General features: G+C 41.1%; 1 protein-coding gene and 1 pseudogene across 2 annotated transcripts in view; both read left to right on the forward strand.

Annotated features, from left to right (window-relative positions):
• Positions 1–17,531, forward strand: part of LOC122658806 — a 33,090-nt gene extending 15,559 nt beyond the window's left edge. For both annotated transcript variants that reach the window (XM_043853927.1, XM_043853928.1), the window contains one exon: positions 16,779–17,531. In XM_043853927.1, coding sequence (XP_043709862.1) covers positions 16,779–17,400 — 622 coding nt within the window. In that variant the 3' untranslated portion in view covers positions 17,401–17,531. The remainder of the gene's footprint in view (positions 1–16,778) is intronic.
• LOC122658807 lies at positions 14,483–15,477 on the forward strand (annotated as a pseudogene).
• Positions 17,532–20,947: the final 3,416 nt, after the last annotated feature.

The following is a 20,947-nucleotide window of genomic DNA, read 5'->3' on the forward strand; positions in this document are numbered from 1 at the left end:
TTTTAATTAACCGCATGCCCACTAAACTTCTTGGCTCCAAATCCCCTTTGGAAACATCGTCTCCCCAAACTTCTGCTTTCTCTCTTCCTCCCAAGGTCTTTGAGTGTGCGTGCTATGTCCATGTCAATAAATCTGCTAGGACTAAGCTTGGCCCCAATCATAGTTGTCAAGGCGTCGCCTAGGCGTCCAGGCGCCTTGGTCGCCTAGTTGGTGTCGCCTTGAACTTTAGCTCTCTCCACCGCCTTGGGTCGCCGAACTGCCGTGACAACTATGACCCCAATGCTCTCAAATGCATTTTCCTGGGATATTCCTCCTCTACCAAGGGGTGTAAGTGCTACCATCCCTCTTCCCGACGGCGCCTTCTATCTAAAGATATTACCTTCTTTGAGTCTATACCTTTCTTTACTTCTTCTCAACATCCTCTTCAGGGCGAGAATAGTGGTAATGAAGAGGCTGTTGATCTTCCCCTCCTACCACCTTTGCCTACTTCTCCATTTCTGTTTGATATTGGGAAACATATAAAGAAGGGACTGTTGGTGCTATTGATAGTTCTAGTTCAGGTGGTGGTTTTGGTTCTGGTAAAGAGAAGGATTACCATATTATGTACCATAGAGAGAAAACTAGTAAAAGAAGACCTGCCAAGAGTCCTCCTTGGATCCACATCTTGAGTTACATCCTCCTCAGTCAAGTGACATCCCTCCTCTTCCTTCTGATTTAGACCTTCCTATTGCTGTTAGAAAAGGAAAGAGAGCTTGCACTAATCCTGTAGCCCAGTTTGTTTCCTATAATGCTTTTTCTCCTATGGGTGTTGCCTTCATTGCTGCCCTCTCTTCTGTTTCCATTCCCAAAAATGTCACTGAAGCTATGTCTGACCCAAAGTGGAAGCAAGCCATGTCTGAGGAAATGATAGCTCTTGAGAAGAACTGTTCTTGGAAACTAGTTGACCTTCCTAAGGGGAGAGTGCCAGTTGGATGCAGGTGGGTCTATACAATCAAGTACCTATCAGATGGTACTATCGAGAGTTACAAGGCTAGGTTGGTGGCCAAAGGGTATAGTCAAGTGTATGGGATTGATTATCATGATACATTTGTTCTTGTGGCTAAGCATAATTCTATTCGAGTCCTCTTATCATTGGCAGCCAATAAAGATTGGCCTCTATTCTAGTTTGATGTGAAGAATGCTTTCCTCCATGGTGACTTAGAGGAGGAAGTGTACATGCAGCCCCCTCCTGGCTTCAAGTTCCCTTCAGCTGAAGGCAAGGTGTGTCTCCTAAAGAAGGCTTTATATGATCTCAAACAATCTCCAAGAGCATGGTTTGAGAGGTTCAGGCAGGCTATTCTGAAGAATGGGTACTCCCAGAGTCAAGCTGACCATACCTTATTTACCCGAAGAGGTAATGGTACCATCACAGCCCTTATTGTCTATGTTGATGACATTGTTGTGACTGGAAATGACAGAGCTGAGATAGCTAGGTTGAAGACCTACTTGGCACAATAGTTAGAGATTAAAGATTTGGGTCCCTTGAAGTATTTCTTGGGAATTGAAGTTTCAAGGTCCAAGAAAGGAATCAATATATGTCAAAGGAAGTTTGTCCTTGATTTGTTGAAAGAGACAGGGATGTTGGGCTGCAAACCAGCAAGTTTTCCTATTGAGTAGAATCACAAACTAGGAGAAGATTGTGGTACCTCTCTTTGTTTTTTGTTTCTCGATTTCTTATCTATTAATCCCATTTTCCTTAGTTCCCAATATTACCCTTTTCTTTTACTTTTATTCCCATCATCTATTATTTTCCATTTTGTTCCAAGTATACCCTTTACCCATTAAAAGTGCTATCCCACTTCCTGGTTTATTTTCTTTATTAAATTGATTTCCATTAATTATAGTTTTGCCACTCCTTCTTTACAACTTCAGATTAATTACAATTCTGTCATTGCTCTTATAAATCTTGATTTATCTACTAGTTTGCCATTCTACTTTGGATTTAATTACAATTCTGCCATGGTCGACATGATCGCCATGGCAATGCCATGGCGGGCGAAGTGTCGATATATCGATCAGACACCCCTCCACCCACTTGGATCGCCGTGACGCCGTGACAACTATGTTTGCAACCATTTGCTTAAATTCCTAAGCTTAGGCTGAGATGAGTTATAAACTAAGTAGTTGAAACCAAAGAAGAAAGGAGAAATGGGCAGATTCAAAATGGGTTTGATGGCCCACCAAGATGTGAGATGGAGGAGATGGTAGCAACGATTTGGTCCTTTCCCAGAACTTCTCTCTCTAAGAGCCAAGTTCTCCAAGTTTCCTCTCCTTTCTCTTCTTCTTCTCCAGAGTAAAATCAGAATTGTGTTTGAGTTAGAAATGAATTCTAAGGCTAAATCTTGTTTAAATAGATAAGGCTACTAAGGTCCGTTTGGTTTGGGCCATATTAGAATTAGTTTGTAAAAATAGATTCTATTAGCTATTTAAAAGGTAATTAACCCAAGAAAGACTTATAGTTAAGTCCTGGGAATGATATCCCGCGACATAAATGAGAGCCCGGCCGTGATGGTATACGGGCAGCTCAACCCAGACGGGGTATGTGGGTCCCACATGGGAAAAATTACATTTCAACCAATATTACACAAATAAGACATTAGTTTTATATAGCATTACAACGGGTTCTTACCTATGATCCAGCCTAAGAGATTGACAGGTTTTGCATATGCTCCACCCAGCATTTATTGCATGCAAAACTTATATGCGAGGTCCCGTCCGGTTCCTCAACTTCCAAAATAGCTACATCAGCCAATTCTTCGAAATCCATCATTGGGGAAATGGAAGATTGGTTCGAATCGTCAGCCGATAAAGCTCACAACATCGAGGCATATCTGGTTATTGAACCAGAACCTGAAATCATACACTTTCAGGTAGACCTGGTTTAGGGGTGGGTTTTACAACTTCGGCTTCTACAACCTGCTGATTCCTGCCAAAGAGAAATCCGACTTCTGGAATCCTGTGAGGGAAGAACAACAATGTCAAAGATACGTGAAAAATAAACCCAACCCTTGGAGGCCGTGCCACCAGAAACCAGGCAATGATCTGTTATCGCCCTCCTTGGATTCCTGCAATTGCTGCATTTGGAGGCTAGGGGAATACCAACCGACATCAAAGACTCATCTATGGGGATCCTTCCATTAAAGAGCTGCCAAGTAAAAAAGGCCACTTTTAAGGGCAAGGATTGATTCCAAATCCATTTCGCATAGGAAATCCTAGGCGACACACACCGCACTTCATTCCACGCCGATTTAGTTGTGAAACAACCATCGCTAGTAGGGGTCCAAACCAAAACATCATCTCTATCAGCAAGAGTAAAATTACCAAGAGATATGCAACTTCTTACCTCAGCTGAATCAATGAGACTCAAGATGCCCTGCCTCCAAGTGCCACCTTCCTCTAGTACATCGTTGACACACAGCGCCGTATCGACCTGTAGCCTGTTGTCAACATGGTCAATCAGAGGGCCAGCCCCAGCCCCAGCCCAATTATCAAGCCAAAAAGAAATATTGCCAGAGCCAATTAACCATCTTGACCTATCCAGCAAGAACTCCTTATACACCAGGGTACGTCTCCAAGACTTCGAACCAGCCCCAAGTGAACCAGCCAAGGCAATATTTAATATTTTTAAAGAAAGAAACGGGAATAGAGGACAACAGCCTACATAGGGCTGAGCTTGGACAGCAAGCCTGTGCAGGTCCGAGCTCCTCTTCCTTCCTTCCTTCTTCTTCTTCTTCTCCTTTCTTTCCTTCTTTCCTCTCCTTTTTCCGGTCCTTGGTTTGTAAGTTGTGTGATCTTAAGCTCCAACTTCTATTTATAGGCAAAGCCAACTAAAGCCTGTTTGCCTGGCCATTGCGTTTAACTGAAATCCATTAATTCCCTAGTTAAGCCATGTGGACTCACCACCTTAACCTCATATTAGGTATGCAGGTGAAGGTGAATATCGTAAGATGGGGGAACATGCGAAGGAAGATTGAATCCTAAGCACGGGCCCCACAGGCAGCAATCCCCCTTTTTGGGCCCCAAATAGTATCCGGATGAGGGTGGTCATTTGGAGATGCCCAATTTGCTGTATTTGACTGGTTTTCTCTCCAGTTCTTCAATCATTCTTGAAGGGGTCTATACACAGTAACAAGACACCACTTCTACCATGCATCCATTAATCAAGTAGTCAAGGTTGAAGTACTTGCTACCAAACATCCGGTTTGGTTATCTTTTCCTGCTTTCTTCAAACCATGATCAGGTACATGGAGGGTAGTCAACCATTTTACCACAATCCAAATACGTACCAGGTTTCTCAACAATAAATCTACGAGGCTCCTCGGCTGTTACAGCCCACAAGTCTTCGGTATCAACAGTTGCCGGAGTAGTACCTATGCACCAAGTTCAAATTAGACCTGGTTTGGGCACCGGTGTAACATGGATAATGTTGGAGACCATGGCAAGTCTATTTGAACCCAAACTATAGATGGTTCTATCGCCAACCAAATGAAGATGTTTTCCAAGAGTCCAACCAAAGTCTAGTGGAGGAGCCATCATCAATCAAAGAGGTAATAGAGTCGAAGGCAATAGGTCTTACGTTTTTTAAGTTTTCTCCAAACCTAAGAAGCATCTGAGGTGATGGGGGCTGTCCAGATAAAGTCATTATGAAGATGTCTTGAATAGACCCAGTCTACCCAAATACTTTTCTTTTTAGCAGCTAATTTCCAAATCAACTTAAGGATACCATCTGAGTTGAAATCTTTAATGCGCCTTAGATCCAATCATCCTTCCTTTTTTGGGAGGCAAAAAGTGGCCCAAGAGATGGGGTGGAGGAATCTAGAGCAATCAATTCCTTTCCAGAGAAAAGAGCACATAAGAGCTTCAAGCTTCACAATAACCTCCTTAAGAAGACCAAAGATATCGGACCAATAAATATGGGTGGACTGAAGGACCAATCTGATAAACTCTAGCTGACCTGCATAGGATAACAACTTGCCCTTTCAAAGCTGGAGTCTCTTGCGCATAAGGTCAAGCATAGGGGTACAATGGTGAGCGGTCAATTTGGAGGGGATCAAAGGCAGCCCAAGATATTTAACTGGGAGAAGGTCAAGAGAGAAACTAGTCAAGTCTTTAAGAAAGGCCTTGACCTCTGCAGCCCTAGAAATGTACAAGAAGGATTTGGAGATGTTGATACGGAGCCCAGACAAACGCTCAAACTGCGTCAAAATAGGACAAAGAAGATTCAAACTGAAAGAGGGTCGGCCTTGGAGAAGAGCATAAGGTCATCGGCAAATGCAAGGTGGGAAAGCTTTAAGGGCTTGCATTTAGGGAGGGGGAGATGAGCTGCTGGTCCATTGAAGATTGGATGCTCTTCGAAAGGACTTCAAGGGCTAAAGTGAAAATGCAAGGGAAAGGGGCAACCCTGGCGAATGCCAAAAGATGAGGTAAAGAAACCAACAAGATTCTCATTGACAAGCATAGAGGAATGGAGGAGTAAATGTTGTGGAAGATCCAATTGGTGAAGGCAGGGGGGAAGGACATCTTTCAGAAATGGAAGAAACACCCTCTTTTTGGGGAATAAGACAGACTTGGGGATCACTAAAAACTTCTCAGCAGAATTATCTACTCTTTTTATGATCGTAAAATAGCAAAGGATAAATGATATCGTAGATTGTGGATAGAAAGTGATTCTAATGCTCTGGTGCTGTGTACATGGATATCATACAGATGGTGGTGGAAATGCTTGCAAAAGAAGCATTTTTTTCTCGAAGTTCTTCTATATAGGAGTCCCCGAACTTTTGCACCTTGACATTAGTTGGGATGCCCAAGACAGACCACGGTATCAGTTCTGCTAATGGCCTCTTGTCTATTTCCATGTGGTTCTTTCTTTTGTTTGATTTGTTTCCTCTGCTGATGGCCATGCCGAAGGGGTAAATTCAAATTAAATGTGTATTTGTATTGGTCAATCCGGGTATGCCTGGACGTTAATCCTCTATTTTCTTTCCCATTTGATATAACCTTTTGCTAACCTTTATTCCCCCCCCCCCCCTAAAAATAAAAAAGGGTAAACATATCACCAGGCTGATTTGCAGAATTAACAAAAGGAGTAGAGAGCAACTGCCACATTCCAAGTTTCCAACATCTTGAACGAAATGACAATCAACCTCTATAGGTTGGTCCACTCGTGGAAAACTAGAATACTAGCAATATAAATAGCTGGTTGATTGTCATAGAACATATCAATAGGTCTATTAACTGAAAATTCAAGCTCCTAGATAAGGGATTTCAGCTAAATGAACTCAGCTGCAATAAGAGCCATAACTTTGTACTCAGCTTCTACACTAGAGCTAGCTATTGAATTAAGTTACTATATATTGTTGGAATATGTACTCCAGAATACCGTGGGGGTATTCTGGTCTTTTTGGAGTAGTTTTATTCTTCTTATATAATTAAGTTTATATCGGCTATGTGGGTTTTAGTCCCACATCGCCTAGTTTAGTCTCTTTGTAATTTCCCCTCTATTATAAATAGAGGGGCTTACTTATCAATGATGATATGACATTCTAAGCTATTATTTTGTCTCCTTCTCTCTTTCTAACCCACGATTCTGCCAACATGGTATTAGAGCTAGTCTGATCTAGGTTAGAAAAAGAGAAAGAAAACCCTAATCCATCTCTTCAATCGACTTCTCCCTTCTTCTCCCTTTCTCGGCTTCTCCTTCTTCTGTTTTTCTTCTTCTCAACCTTGTAAAGGGGCAGCACTAATGAGGTAAATACAGCATACCAATGATTTAGTTGCTGCCCCCTTCCCTTTTTACCTTCTTTTATTAAAAAATTCTGTTCGAAATCTACTGGAGCCATACCTGCGATATTGGAGCTGTCCAGAATTTTTTGGAGATCTGATTTCTACCTAATGAAGACTGATCCTCCATTGTTGGAGCCTCCTGTGCACCCTTTTCCAGCACCCTTCTACCCTATTCCATTGTCTTCCTTCCCTTTTTTCTCTCTCCATCTTTTATTAACTTTTCCAGCCCCCATACCCAAATCGATCTCAACTTGTCAGGGTTTTTCAAAACCTTGACGCCAATCAATTTTAGGGTTTCCTTTTTCAGATGCAGTTGATTTTTTGGGGGTGATTCCCTACTACTACAAGCCCTACTCGACCTAAGTTTGGACCCTTTCTGATGGCTGGATTTGTTTCTACAGCAAAAATTCCTTAACCTACTAATTTGGTTGCCTGCCAAAAACTCTGACTTTCAGGTTTCAGTTTTTGCTAATTTTTGGAGGGCTGATTACTCCCACTTCAAGGACCAATCGACCTCAATATTGCACCTATCCAAGTTTTTTGAAGACCCCTACCCCAATCGATCTCTTCCTTTTAGGGTTTTCCAAAACCCTGATAAAAATCGATTTGGGCTAGGGATGTTTGCTGTTGTTCGAGTGCTTTGGAGGTGGTTCTAAAGAGAACTCTCCTTCATCAGTTCAAGGCTTGAAGAAGGTCCTTTATGCTGGTGTAGTGCTGTAATACTGCTCTGCTCTACTTCTGCGATTTTTTAGAGTCTCTCCCCTTTGAAGATTAGGTCTCACTCTTACTGGAGATTGATTGTTCACCTTGGAGGTTCCATTCTAGCAGCCTTGGTCAGCATCTATTACATGTCTACATCAGCAATTACAACCCCCTTTCCCTAAATCGATCTCAATTTCAGGGTTTTCTAAAACCCTGACAACAATCGATTTTAGGGTTAGGGTTTTCCTATCAAGCTCATATTTTGAGGAGAGTTTTATACATATCAAAGGAGTATTCAAGCCATATTTCAGCATCATTCATCAGTTATTTTTGGAAAAAATTCAGGTTCATTCTTATGGCTCGATTTTTCCAATTATCAACCTATTTTCCTTGTTCTTATGTGGCTGGCTGCTTCAGCTACTTATGGATCTGTTGGGTTATTTAATCTATATTTGCTGGTTTTATTGAGCTTTACTACATATATTGCTGGTTTTATTGATTGACTTCTGTAAGCATGACTGGTTGACATGTTACTGTTACCTTTATGAGGACTACTGCTGCCTTGTTATTAAGACTGAGTATCCTACTATTGGAGATCGAATTTCTTTCATTATTGAAGACTCGAATCTACTACCCTGGAGATCAGCTTATTTGGGATTACAACAGTGTGTTCCAAGGTTATTGGTTGCAACTACGAACCTATTCAGTTATGTGAAGCTTTTCTGGTTCATATCCGGCTTACTTTGTGAGCTTGATCCTAGCATTGTTCACAAATTCAGATCTAATCCAAGTTTTTTGTTGAAGCTTCTTACATCCATTGCTGTCCAAATATCTTCGTCAATTCTATTTAGCATGTGGGAGTTTATAAATTGGAGTTTTGCACACTTGTTCTTCCTTGTGTAAAGATCGATCAAGTTTTTGAAGAATAGTGCCTTCTCCTTCTAAAATCAGACCTGTTTTTTTATAATTCAGATCTGATCATTGGAGATTGGTGTTTTGGACTTAGTTTGATCGATTGAATAAGGTTGAAGATTACTTTGTTGCATTGTTTTTGTCCATGGTTCATTATCCCGTTGTTCTTTTCACTTCACCACCTCCCAAAACATACCTTTGGCATATACCCATAACCACTTTGGACGATACTAATTTGCCATTTCTTCCTTTTCCATTACACTTAGCACCTCTTGGAAAATTCTGGAATATTAAGTTTTTGCCCTGTCTTTTACATCATCTCTGTTATATCCACGTGTACTACACGTGAGGGGGGGATTATGTATAGTACACCTGCAGACATTGTAGAAGCAGAACTTGCAGGAATACTTGGTGCAAAACATAGAAGATCAGAGTTTCCACCATTGCCATTGCCATCTACTTTGTTATTGGGTTGAGTTTGCTGTAAGGGGGAGATTGAAGTATTAAAGTATTGAAGATGTTTGGTTATTGCCTGCCTATATGAGGTTCTACAGTTGGGTTGATTTTTTCTACTGCTTGATCTTTTCTGCTGCTTGATTCATTTGCTCGCTATCCTAGTTACTTATCTTCAAGATTATCATTCAGAGATTCATCACTGGACAGCACTAGAAGATTGGTGAAAGCTGCTTTTTTTGGAAGACATTCCAGTCCCTGTTTGCTGATCAAGTCTGCCTAAGTTTTGAAGATCTATTTTTTCAAGTTCTTGAAGGTTTATTTGGGAGCTGCATTCATATGTTAAGCTAGATTCTACCGCAACTTAGTTATTTCCCATTTTGTTCAAGTTGGGCAATAGTACCTTGTATGTGCCAACTTGAGGGGGAGTGTTAGCATTATTAGGAGTTCTTTTTTTCTTTAGTTCAAGCTAGATCTTCTTTCTTTACTTATTTGTATAATCCAGCTTGAGGAGGAGTGTTGGAATATGTACTCTAGAATACCGTGGGGGTATTCTAGTTTTTTTGGAGTAGTTTTATTCTTCTTATATTATTAAGTTTATGTCGGCTATGTGGATTTTAGTCCCACATCGCCTAGTTTAGTCTCTTTGTAATTTCCCCTCTATTATAAATAGAGGGGCTTACCTATCAATGATGATATAACATTCTAAGCTATTATTTTGTCTCCTTCTCTCTTTCTAACCCACGATTCTGCCAACACATATATATATATATATATATATATATTTTAATGGTAACCAAGTGACTATATTACTCCCAATGGAAGTACATTAAACAATTGTAGGCCTCCTATCACCTTTAGCTCCAACCAGTCATCATCAGAATAACCAAAAATATCAATGTGATTATGAGGCTTATAAATAAGACCTTTCCCTTGATTACCCTTTAGATATCTCAAGATGCTGAACCTACTTGGACTAGCCTAACATGCCAATCTCAGCAAGAAGATATAATACATATTTCCTCTGAGATAAGCCAACACCCGAAATGCTTTGAACAAATTCCATTCCCAGATTCATCCAAAAAAAAAATTCCATTCCCAGAATATATCTGAGAGCTCCCAAATCCTTCATCTGAAAGTGCTGCTACAGATATGCTTTGGCATGTTTAGCAGTACCTACTAAATCGGTACCACGGATGATAATGTCACTAACATATACAACATACACTATCACCTTGGAATCCTGGTGACGAACAAAAGCAGAATGGTCAGAATAGCATTATGTAAACAGTAAACCCATAACAAGTTTCAACCAATAAGCCTTTACGCATCTCCAGGAGACGGCATGCGTTCACTGATGGACGTTAGCGCTTTACTTACACTAATTGGCGGGCCAAAGGCCCCTTTCTTTGTGTTGTAGTAGGGCCATTGTTTGTTGGATTGTTGGCTCAATAAAAGTTAGAATAATGAAAGCCCAACATGTCATTTTGGTCGTAGATCAGCTAGTAGCACCCCTTTGGAGCCTAAGTTACATCTTCAACAAGTTGTTGATCCTCTCTGTCTGCCTGTCAGTTTGTGGGTGGAAGCTAGTGGAGAAATGTAATGCTGATCCCATCAGCTTGAACAACTTCATCCAAATATCAAATCAGAACCAAACCAGAATCATATAGCAGAACCAGTGCCAAATCGTAGGAAGACACCATAACCATATCGCAAGAAAGTAACAGATCTGGTACCAAACAAGGTGTGATGACTCTGAAATTGAACTGGAAGAGCAATCCTGCAAAGTATGGATTGATTCTGAAAAAAGAAAGTAGTCTTTTTGAATAGTCCTACTTGTATAATGAATTTTAAATTACGGCATCAAAACAGATTTGATGGGTCTGAATTTAAGGTCAATTGACCTATCTTGTTAGTAGAACAAGTGATGTAGATTGAAGCGTGAAGAAGAGAACAGTCAAGAATTACTGTTCACGTGAACAGGTCACAGCCCATATTGCCTTGATGGAAATCCTTCTAGAAGACCCAACTTGAAGACTAAAACACTGTTGACATTACTGTTCATGTGAGCGGTGTCAAAGTCAAAATTTGCCTTGTTTGGGATTGACTTTTAGAAGATCTTGGGGGCCCATCAAGTGGAGGAATATTCTATCCTAATGTTGCCATAGTTCAGTTTCTATTTTCAGTTTATATTAGGTAGTTTGTAATTTATATTAGTTTCTAATTTGGTTATCTTTGCATGTTTAGAAGGCAGAGTTATAAAGCCTTTAGTGGTTTCTAATTTCATTCAGTTTCTCTGCCCATTAATTATGATTTTCATTCCACCATCATAACTTCACACCTATCCATCAGGACCTCACCAAACTTGCAGCAAAGTCTCCCTTAATAGGCCCTACACTCAATCCAAACTTGAGCCCCAACTGGTGGCTGGTTTGGCCTGCAGAATTTTAGCTTCTAATTTTGTGTTGCAGCCATATCTTCCAACTCAACCATCAGAATCAATTGAAACTTTCAGCAGTGCTGCTCTTCCATACAATCACCAATCAATCCAAGTTTGGTTACATTCTCATGGCTGGTTTGGGTGAAACCCTAACCTTCTAATTTTGTCCTTTGTTACTATTTTGGTTTTGTGGGTTATTAGGACTAGTATTCTAGTCTTACATTATTTGGTATCAGAGCCTACCGTGGCCAGCCATGAAGATGCTAAATTCTGTCATTGTAGGTATAGAAGTTGACCCCTATGTACAGATTTGTGAGCCTCAGTTCGATGATGATTGGGCAGTCAATGCAGCCCTTGATGGTGACAATGATGATGACCTCTTGGATGATGAAACTGAAGAGATCTATGAAGTCAATGTGGTGAATAAAATTTTGGTTACAGAAGCAAAAGATGATGATTGGTGCCGACATTGTAGTTTTTATACTTTAATGACTAGTGGACCTTTGACATCACAGGTGATCATGGATAGTGGAAGCTGTGTAAATGTTGTATCTCAAGCCTTTGTCACAACAGGAAAGTTGAAAATAAAGGCTTATCCACAATCTGATAAAGTTTTCCTCCTCAACAACACTTTGGAGGTAAATCAACGATGTTCGGTACCACTGAAATTGGGAGAATATGAAGAAGATGTTTGGTGCGACATCATACCCATGGTATTGACTGATGTCTTACTTCGACGACCAAGGATGTATGACAATAATATGCTGGTGGGAGCTAACAAGAACCAATGTTTCTTTGATTTCATGGGAAAACCATTGGTACTTAATCCACTCAACGTGCCAGCCATGAAACTAAAATTGAAGGTTGCCCAAGCCAAGCGTCAACAACTATTGAAGCCTATTCTTGAGAAGCCACCAGCAAAGGAGGAAAGTAAACATCTTCCACAGCATACAAGTGCAATCACGAGTAATGGGAAGCATGTTGCAAAGCCATTACTAGTAGTATCTCACACGGAGTTCTTGAGAGCTAGTAAGGAATCAGATGTAGCACCTTTGTAGGAAGAGTCCAAGTCTGAATCAGAAATGGTTGACGACACATATATGGATGATCCCATGGATATGTCTGAGGATGTTGAAGTTGAACATGTGGAATTTGTTATTCCACCAAAGTACACTGAAGAACGAACTCCACATTGTGTAGACTACATTCATATCTTCAAAGAACTACCTGAGTTCTGCTACGGGCTGAAGACAGATGTGCACAACACGAAGATCAGCCCCTACTCTTCTCAAAATTCGATGTCGAATTTTTTTTAAGAGGGGGAGGGTTGATGTAGATCGAAGTGTGAAGAAGACAACAGTCAGGAATTACTGTTCATGTGAACAGTGTCACATCCCATATTGTCTTGATGGAAATCCTTCTAGAAGACCCAAGTTGAAAACTAAGACACTGTTCACGTGAACAGTGTCAAAACCAAAATTTTCCGTGTTTGGGATTGATTTTTAGAAGATCTTGTGGGCCCATCAAGTGGAGGAAGATTCTATCCTTATGCTGCCATAGTTTAGTTTCTGTTTTTCAGTTTATATTAGGTGGTTTCTAATTTGGTTATCTTTGTATATTTAGAAGGCTGAGTTATAAAGGCCTTTAGTAATTTCAAATTTCATTCAGTTTCTATTTCCATTAGTTACTATTTTCATTCCACCATCATAACTTCACAGCTATCCATCAGAACCTCACCAAACTTGCAGCAAAGCCTTCCCACAATAGGCCATACACTCAATCCAAACTTGAGCCCAACTGGTGGCTGGTTTGGTCTGCAGAATTTTATCTCCTACTTTTGTGTTCGTGCCATATCTTCCAACTCAACCATCAGAATCAATTGAAACTTTCAGCAGTGCTTCTCTTCCATACAAGCACCAATCAGTCCAAGTTTGGTTACATTCTCACAGCTGGTTTGGTTGAAACCCTAACCTTATAATTCTGTCCTTTGTTACTATTTTGGTTTTGTGGGTTATTTGGGACTAGTATTCTAGTCATACATTAACAAGTCTGCAAAGTATGGGCTGATTCCAACAATGGAAAGATGCCCTTTTGAAAAACCTACTACCATAAGGATTTTCTAACGATTCAGATTAGCAGAAAAAATTTCAGATGAACAGACTGTATTGCAGGAGAATGAAGCTGGTAATGCGTAGCTTGCATGAATCACAATTACCAACCAGATCCAACACACAGTTAGTCTTCAGAGCCACAAGCATAGGCACCTGATCACGGTATCAAATCACACACCAGATCTGGTGTACACGACTACATCATAGATCAGAACACATACACGAGATCAGCCACATCGATCAGGCCACACACTGTACTAGATCGTCACAGCTACAAGTCGATCCCATGTTTTTATTATTATTTCTAGTAACAAGGGAACCACATCACTGATGCTAGAAGCAATTGTTGCAGCATCCACCATACGTCTTGCACTGAAGACTCTCAAATCAAAATCGATAGGTAAAAAGAAGAGAGAACACTGATTAATATTCCTCTGATACCATGTAACAGAATCAGAATAATATTAACAGATTTTAGGGGAAAACAGGAGAAGAAAAGGAAGAAAGAAAGAAAGAAGAGAGAAAAATAGAGGGGAGAAGAGAGCAGAATGATTAGGGAGGAGAACACCCTAATCTGCTGCTAAGAGTGTATTTAGAATAATGTAATTCTGTAAATTACAATAAGGTCCATGACTTGTGTATCTACACATAAGTCCCTGAATGAAAAATATAATAAAGAAACCCCCTGCGACACATAATTTAATCTTAACAGTTTTGCCAATGGGTATACTTGTATGCACATTTTCATGATGCTCTAGTTTTGAGAAACTAACCTTTGGTCTAAATGCATGTGATTGCTTTTACTTCTGCTTTTGTGTTCCTGCCATATCTTCCTACTTAACCATCAGAATCAATTGAAACTTTCAGCAGTGCTTCTCTTCCATACAAGCACCAATCAATCCAAGTTTGGTTACATTGTCACAGCTGGTTTGGTTGAAACCCTAACCTTATAATTCTGTCCTTGGTTACTATTTTGGTTTTGTGGGTTATTTGGGACTAGTATTCTAGTCATACATTAACAAGTCTGCACGAGACTCTCGAGAGCTCCACTTCTTTCCTAATTCCTTCTATTTCAAAGCAAAAAACCTAAACCTACGAAGCAAGGGTTTTTCTTTTTTCTCTGCAGAAAATTTCTCCCTCTCGGTCACCATGCCGCAAGGAGATTATATCGACCTTCACCGCAAGCGACATGGCTATCGCCATGATCACTTCGAGCGAAAGAGAAAGAAGGAAGCTCGTGAAGTTCACAAGCAATCTTCTATTGCTTAGAAGGCCTTGGGTATCAAGGGTAAGATGTTTGCAAAGAAACGGTATGCCAAGAAGGCTTTAATGAAGAAAACGCTGGCTATGCATGAAGAATCATCAAGTAGGCGTAAGGTGGATGATGAGGTTCATGAAGGAGCTGTTCCTGCTTATCTTCTGGATCGTGAAACAACAACAAGGGCAAAGGTCCTTAGCAACACTATTAAGCAAAAGAGGAAAGAGAAAGCCGGTAAATGGGATGTTCCACTACCTAAGGTGAGACCTGTGGCTGAAGATGAGATGTTTAGGGTTGTCAGGACTGGTAAACGTAAAACAAAGCAATGGAAGAGGATGGTAACCAAGGCCACATTCGTGGGGCCTAGTTTTACAAGGAAGCCTCCAAAGTACGAGCGATTCATTCGCCCGACAGGCTTGCGGTTTACCAAAGCCCATGTTACACACCCTGAGCTGAAGTGCACATTTAACCTAGAGATAATAGGAGTGAGGATAAATCCCAATGGTCAGATGTACACTTTGGGTGTTTTCACCAGGGGAACTGTCATTGAGGTGAATGTTAGTGAACTTGGTCTGGTTACTCCAGCTGGGAAAGTTGTGTGGGGAAAATACGCTCAAGTTACAAATAACCCAGAGAATGATGGTTTTATCAATGCTGTTCTGCTTGTCTAGAAGAGTTATTTTACGCTTTGTACCCTTGTGCCCTTATAGAGAACTTTTGTAACATGAGAGCAGTCCAAACTGTACTGAACAATACAGATTCTCCTGTTCCAGTTCAAAAAAAAAAAAAAAAAAAACATTAACAAGTCTGCAAAGTATGGGTTGATTCCAACAATGGAAAGATGCCCTTTTGAAAAACCTACTACCATAAGGATTTTCTAACGATTCAGATTAGCATAAAAAATTTCAGATGAACAGACTGTATTGCAGGAGAATGAAGCTGGTAATACGTAGCTTGCATGAATCACAATTACCAACCAGATCCAACACACAGTTAGTCTTCAGAGCCACAAGCATAGACACTTGATCACGGTATCAAATCACACACCAGATCTGGTGTACACGACTACACCATCATAGATCAGACCACATACACGAGATCAGCCACATCGATCAGGACACACACTACTAGATCGTCACAGCTACAAATCGATCCCATGCTTTTTTTTTTTTTTTTTAATTATTTTTAGTAACAAGGGAACCACATCACTGATACTAGAAGCAATTGTTGCAGCATCCACCATACGTCTTGTACTGAAGACTCTCAAATCAAAATCGATAGGTAAAAAGAAGAGAGAACACTGATTAATATTCCTCTGATACCATGTAACAGAATCAGAATAATATTAACAGATTTTAGGGAAAAACAGGAGAAGAAAGGAAGAAAGGAAGAAAGAAAGAAAGAAGAGAGAAAAATAGAGGGGAGAAGAGAGCAGAACGATTAGGGAGGACCCTAATCTGCTGCTAAGAGTGTATTTAGAATAATGTAATTCTGTAAATTACAATTAGGTCCATGACTTGTGTATCTACACATAAGTCCCTGAATGAAAAATATAATAAAGAAACCCCCTGCGACACATAATTTAATCTTAACAGTTTTGCCAAGGGATATAAGTTTACTTGATACTTGTATGCACATTTTCATGATGCTCTAGTTTTGAGAAACTTACCTTTGGTCTAAATGTTTGTGATTGCGTTTACTTCTGCTTTTCAGTGGAATATATTCTAGCTGTTTGGAACATTGCTGTGAAGTAAATTAGAAACCATAATACATGTAATGATGGTGCTTCTTCATTCCTATGTATGTCATGTGGGTTTGTTACTTGCCATGGACATGAGATTTTAGCCCTAGTGTCCAGAGAAAACTTTCTCCCAGGCATGTTTGTACAATTAAACTACTGTGGATGCAGAATGTTTTTCGTGAAGTATTATATTAACTAGGATAAAAAAAAATGAAGTACAAAATACAGTAATCTAATCCCATAAACTTGACATCCTTTTTTGATGTACTGTAAAATTTATGTAATTATATGGGAACCTTATATTATCTCTAATGTTCTTGTATGGTGTACTGTCCACAGGTGGGAGGGATTTGCTCATGTTGCGCTTCATTGCTGGAACCAGAACCAGCAAACTACCCCAACAACGATCGATGGTGTATCTTTGGATGTTCTTAATGTCGTGTCTGTAAATCTGTTGCACATTGCAATCAGACTACTAGGAGAACGGGATCCTACCTTTAGAAAAGCTTGCATGGTTACTGCATTTTCTCTGCCATCAAATACCACAAGAAAATGGTGGTTTCACACCCCTGAGCTGAACCATAGAACAACTTTCAGTTATGTAATTGATACAATTGACAAAGAGTCCAAGTTCTCTGAAGTGTTTAAAACAATTGAAGCAGGTGTTCAGAAGAATGAAGATCCGTTTCGACAGATGGGATGGATGCAACACCTTTGTCAGGATGGAGTAATAGTGAAAGAACTAGACTGGAGTCGATCTTCAAGTAAATACAAAGATTTCCTTCTTTTATGTACTGGACATAGAGAGGAAGCTGAGGTTGCATTTACACAGGTTAAATGTAAATTCTGCAGGGATATAGCATACGATGATGCATGTGAGAACTTTATGATACTGCTTGAGAAGTACAGGAAAACCAGAAAGCAATACATGAATGGGATGCTTTCACTGCATTGTAATTAGATACGTATCACCTGTTGCCTTGCTCCCCAAATCGGATCTTATTTTTTGAGATTATTACTCTTGTTACTTTTGAGATCTTGGTTGATGCTATCTGTGAAATCAGCCTCACAAAGTAATATTTTTTGTTCTTATAAATCTTGTTTATCAATGACAAGTCTTGCATCAAGAAACCTCCGGTGAGTTCTCCCAGAGGTAAAGCCTGTATAGAGGAGCAAACAAACAAGGGAGATGAGTGCCAGTGGGGTACCGACGTAGGGCTCTTCGATGCCTAAGTTAGGTCTCTTTTAATAAACCGATGAAACAGTAGGAGTTTCAAGAGTGTGATTGATGATGTGCCAAGGCCTTTGTTGAATAATCACGCTTAGTGGGTGATGATGTGACAGGGCATTTGTAGCTTATCTTGGTCTAACTTATTGACCCAATAGATGAGCCAACTGTTTTATGCTATCTCGAGCGGTCCTCGGTTGCTCGGGATGGATCTCGTGCAGGTATGATTTCCCTAGTTGATCCGGGACATCTTTGTTGATGCCATGTGTCCTGCTATTATTGGGTGGCTATTATAGGGTATAACATAAAGCCCCCCACTCTGACGGAGCCAATCTGGATGCGTTGGAGTAGAAAAGTCTTCTTGATGCTTGTACGTTTTTGTGTGTTCCTTGTCCATGGAAAGTGCCATTGTCACGCCCCTAACCCAAGCTTATGCCATAAACACAGTCAAGAGGGTGATTAGGATGACCCACGTCACCCCAATACCTATCAGGATCAACGACACAGTGTCCTAGCGCATAGTCACCACCCAAGGGCCACCCAAATATGTACATTTGAGCAAAAAAGAATAAATATTCAAATCATTGTCAGAGTTATAAAGAGCGAAAGCAATATTTACATAAGCAGTTACAGTATGTTCAGCTATCTGGGTGATAATGTAATAGTTAGTACTGACATCAGCTGACCATGACATAACTACTTAAAAGTATAATAAGTTATTACAGAAAATATTTATAACAGGCACACCGCCCCAAAAGAATCAAAAGGTGGGAAAAGTCCCCAAGTAACATTGGTGCCCATAAGCACAATCATCACAGGGGCAACCATCGTCGTGTTCCTCTGACACGTACCCAGGCTCCTCTGTGCCAATACCATCATACTCTGCCGACTGTACATCTAGGCCGGCCAAGTATCCATCACCTGCATCAAAATCTAAAAGTTGTGTACACAGGGGGTTAGCTCCACTGAGCCAGTGAGGGGAAAGGGAAGTGCACATACACACAATCACACATAGTCAATGATGGATGAAATGTTAAATACATACTTTCCACCTAACAAACAGTCTAAGTCATGGCATATGCTACTGTGATAACTCGGGAGACACTGAGGGTCACTTATCCTATCACCCCAGTGAAACCTCAATTATCACAAGGGACCTACGCCGGTAGAAGCCATAGGCCACCCAGTGGTAGACCCCATATAACCGTTACTACCCCTGACCTGGCCTCTCCCACCTCCACAGACGTTAGGTGCTCTGACTATCCAACACGTAAACCCCTGTTGGCAAGGGTCGTAGCATAAGGGAGTATAAATCCTAACCACAGATATACTACATACAATTCTATCGTCCCGAGAGGTATTCCGGGTGCATCAACGTCCCATTCCATCTCGTACCCGGGTACCGGCATGGCACGACACATACAGACCAAGATGACAATCAATGAATGTGACAATAAGAAGCTCGAGGCCCCGGCACCGGCATACCCGGCACTGTAACCCAATATAACAATGTAAAACATCATATCAACATTCCATCAAATCATATCCAACATGGTTTTATATGCAAATGCAACATGGCAAGAATGAATGCAAGCACATAAACCATTATGTATTCCATATGATTATATTTATATAAGTATATGTCAAGCCCAAACATCACCCAAAACCCACTCACAGTTTGTTTGCTTGTCGTTCGGAGAGGTTTGCTCTAGTGCACGCACTCCTCTACAGATTCCAAAGTCTGAGGGTGAGTGAAAGGAGTGTTAGAAGTATATAGGTGGGTCCCACAAAGGGTCCCAACAGATTAAATGAAGTTTGGGCCAAGACAGTAGGAGCGGATGAAGGAACGGAGTCAGCTAGGTGAGTTCGATCGTGGATCCGTCCAGGCCACACCCAGAAAATATATGGAACGGACTCACGGGCAGACACGGAACATGGATCCGCTCGTGCATCCGTCCAAAACCTGAGACACACCTGAGAGCATCCTGGGCTACGGGCAGATTCACCTAGGTGGGTCCACTCGTGGCTCCGCCCAGATTAAACAGCCAGGTTAGGCTGAACGGACTAACGGGCGGATACACGACAATGAGTTCGATCGTTCTTCCGCTGCCATTCCTTTGGAAGCTGTGAAGATTATCACCTCCAGCCGTTCATTCATGGATCCATAGAGGTCCTAGGGTTGGGGAGGTGAGCTCAGACCTTCGTTGGAGGTCCAATACACATGGTCCTTTAAGGAGGTAAGGGGGTTTAAGGGATTTGGGTCCATCTCCAGGGTTCTTCCCAAACCTAAGCTAGGCTTCAAATGCTTGAACAACATTTGGGTCATCCAAGCCATGAAGGCATTAAGGAAAGGGAATGTGAGTCTCAAAGGAGCATTAACTAGGGTTTATTGGGTTTCCAAGAGAAACCCCAAACTTGGAATCGATCCCAAGGGGATTCCCAATGTTTAAAATGGAAAAGAGAGGGAGGAAGGTGAAGATGCCTACCTCAAAGATGGATTAATCAATGCTTTCCACCTCCACATCCTCTCAAAACCCTTCTTCTCCAAGCATTCAATGCTCCCACAGCTCCAACGTTTTGGGTAGGTGAAAGAAGTAATGAGACTTGAGGACTAAATCTTGGTTTAAGACTAATCTCCCACTTAGGGTCTGTTTGGATTGGACTTTTAGAGCCAGAACTCATTTAAGAGGTCTACCAAACCATTGGGTCCACCAAATGGTAAACCCACAAGTCAAGGGGATCAAGGATGAGGCTAACCTCGTCCAAAAGACCAAAAGAGTACCTGAGGCACGGGGTGTGGGTCCCACACAAAGAAAACACACAGAGTCCAAAAATAGCACGGGCGGACTAACGGGTGGATTCAGTCTTGGTGAGTCCGCTCATGCGTCTGTTGCTGCTGTAAGGGTAGAAACTTAAGGAAATTGATCGGGTTTTGGCCCACACTTCAAAGTCAACTAGAGGAAGAGTACAATAACATTCACAAGGTCAGTATCTTACCCTTCGACCGTCAAGACGTGTCCTTCTTGATCTCGCATAGTTTCCCAATCGCGATTCTAAGCTCATCACCAAAGGAGGTATCTAGCTGTGGGGACACAGGGAGCGCTTTTCGGTACTCCTCGCTTTGTGGACTCGTGCTAGGAGGATGATCGATGAAGTCATCATCGATAAATCTTCCCCATTACCGGTTAAGGAACCTCTCCTCCACAGGCAGACCCGTGAACTGGTCAATGATCTTGTGGCTAGGTTTGACCACAAGTGAAAACAACTCGCCAGCATACAC

The sequence above is a fragment of the Telopea speciosissima genome, chromosome 4 (assembly GCF_018873765.1).
Source record: "Telopea speciosissima isolate NSW1024214 ecotype Mountain lineage chromosome 4, Tspe_v1, whole genome shotgun sequence".
Taxonomy (NCBI): Eukaryota; Viridiplantae; Streptophyta; class Magnoliopsida; order Proteales; family Proteaceae; genus Telopea; species Telopea speciosissima.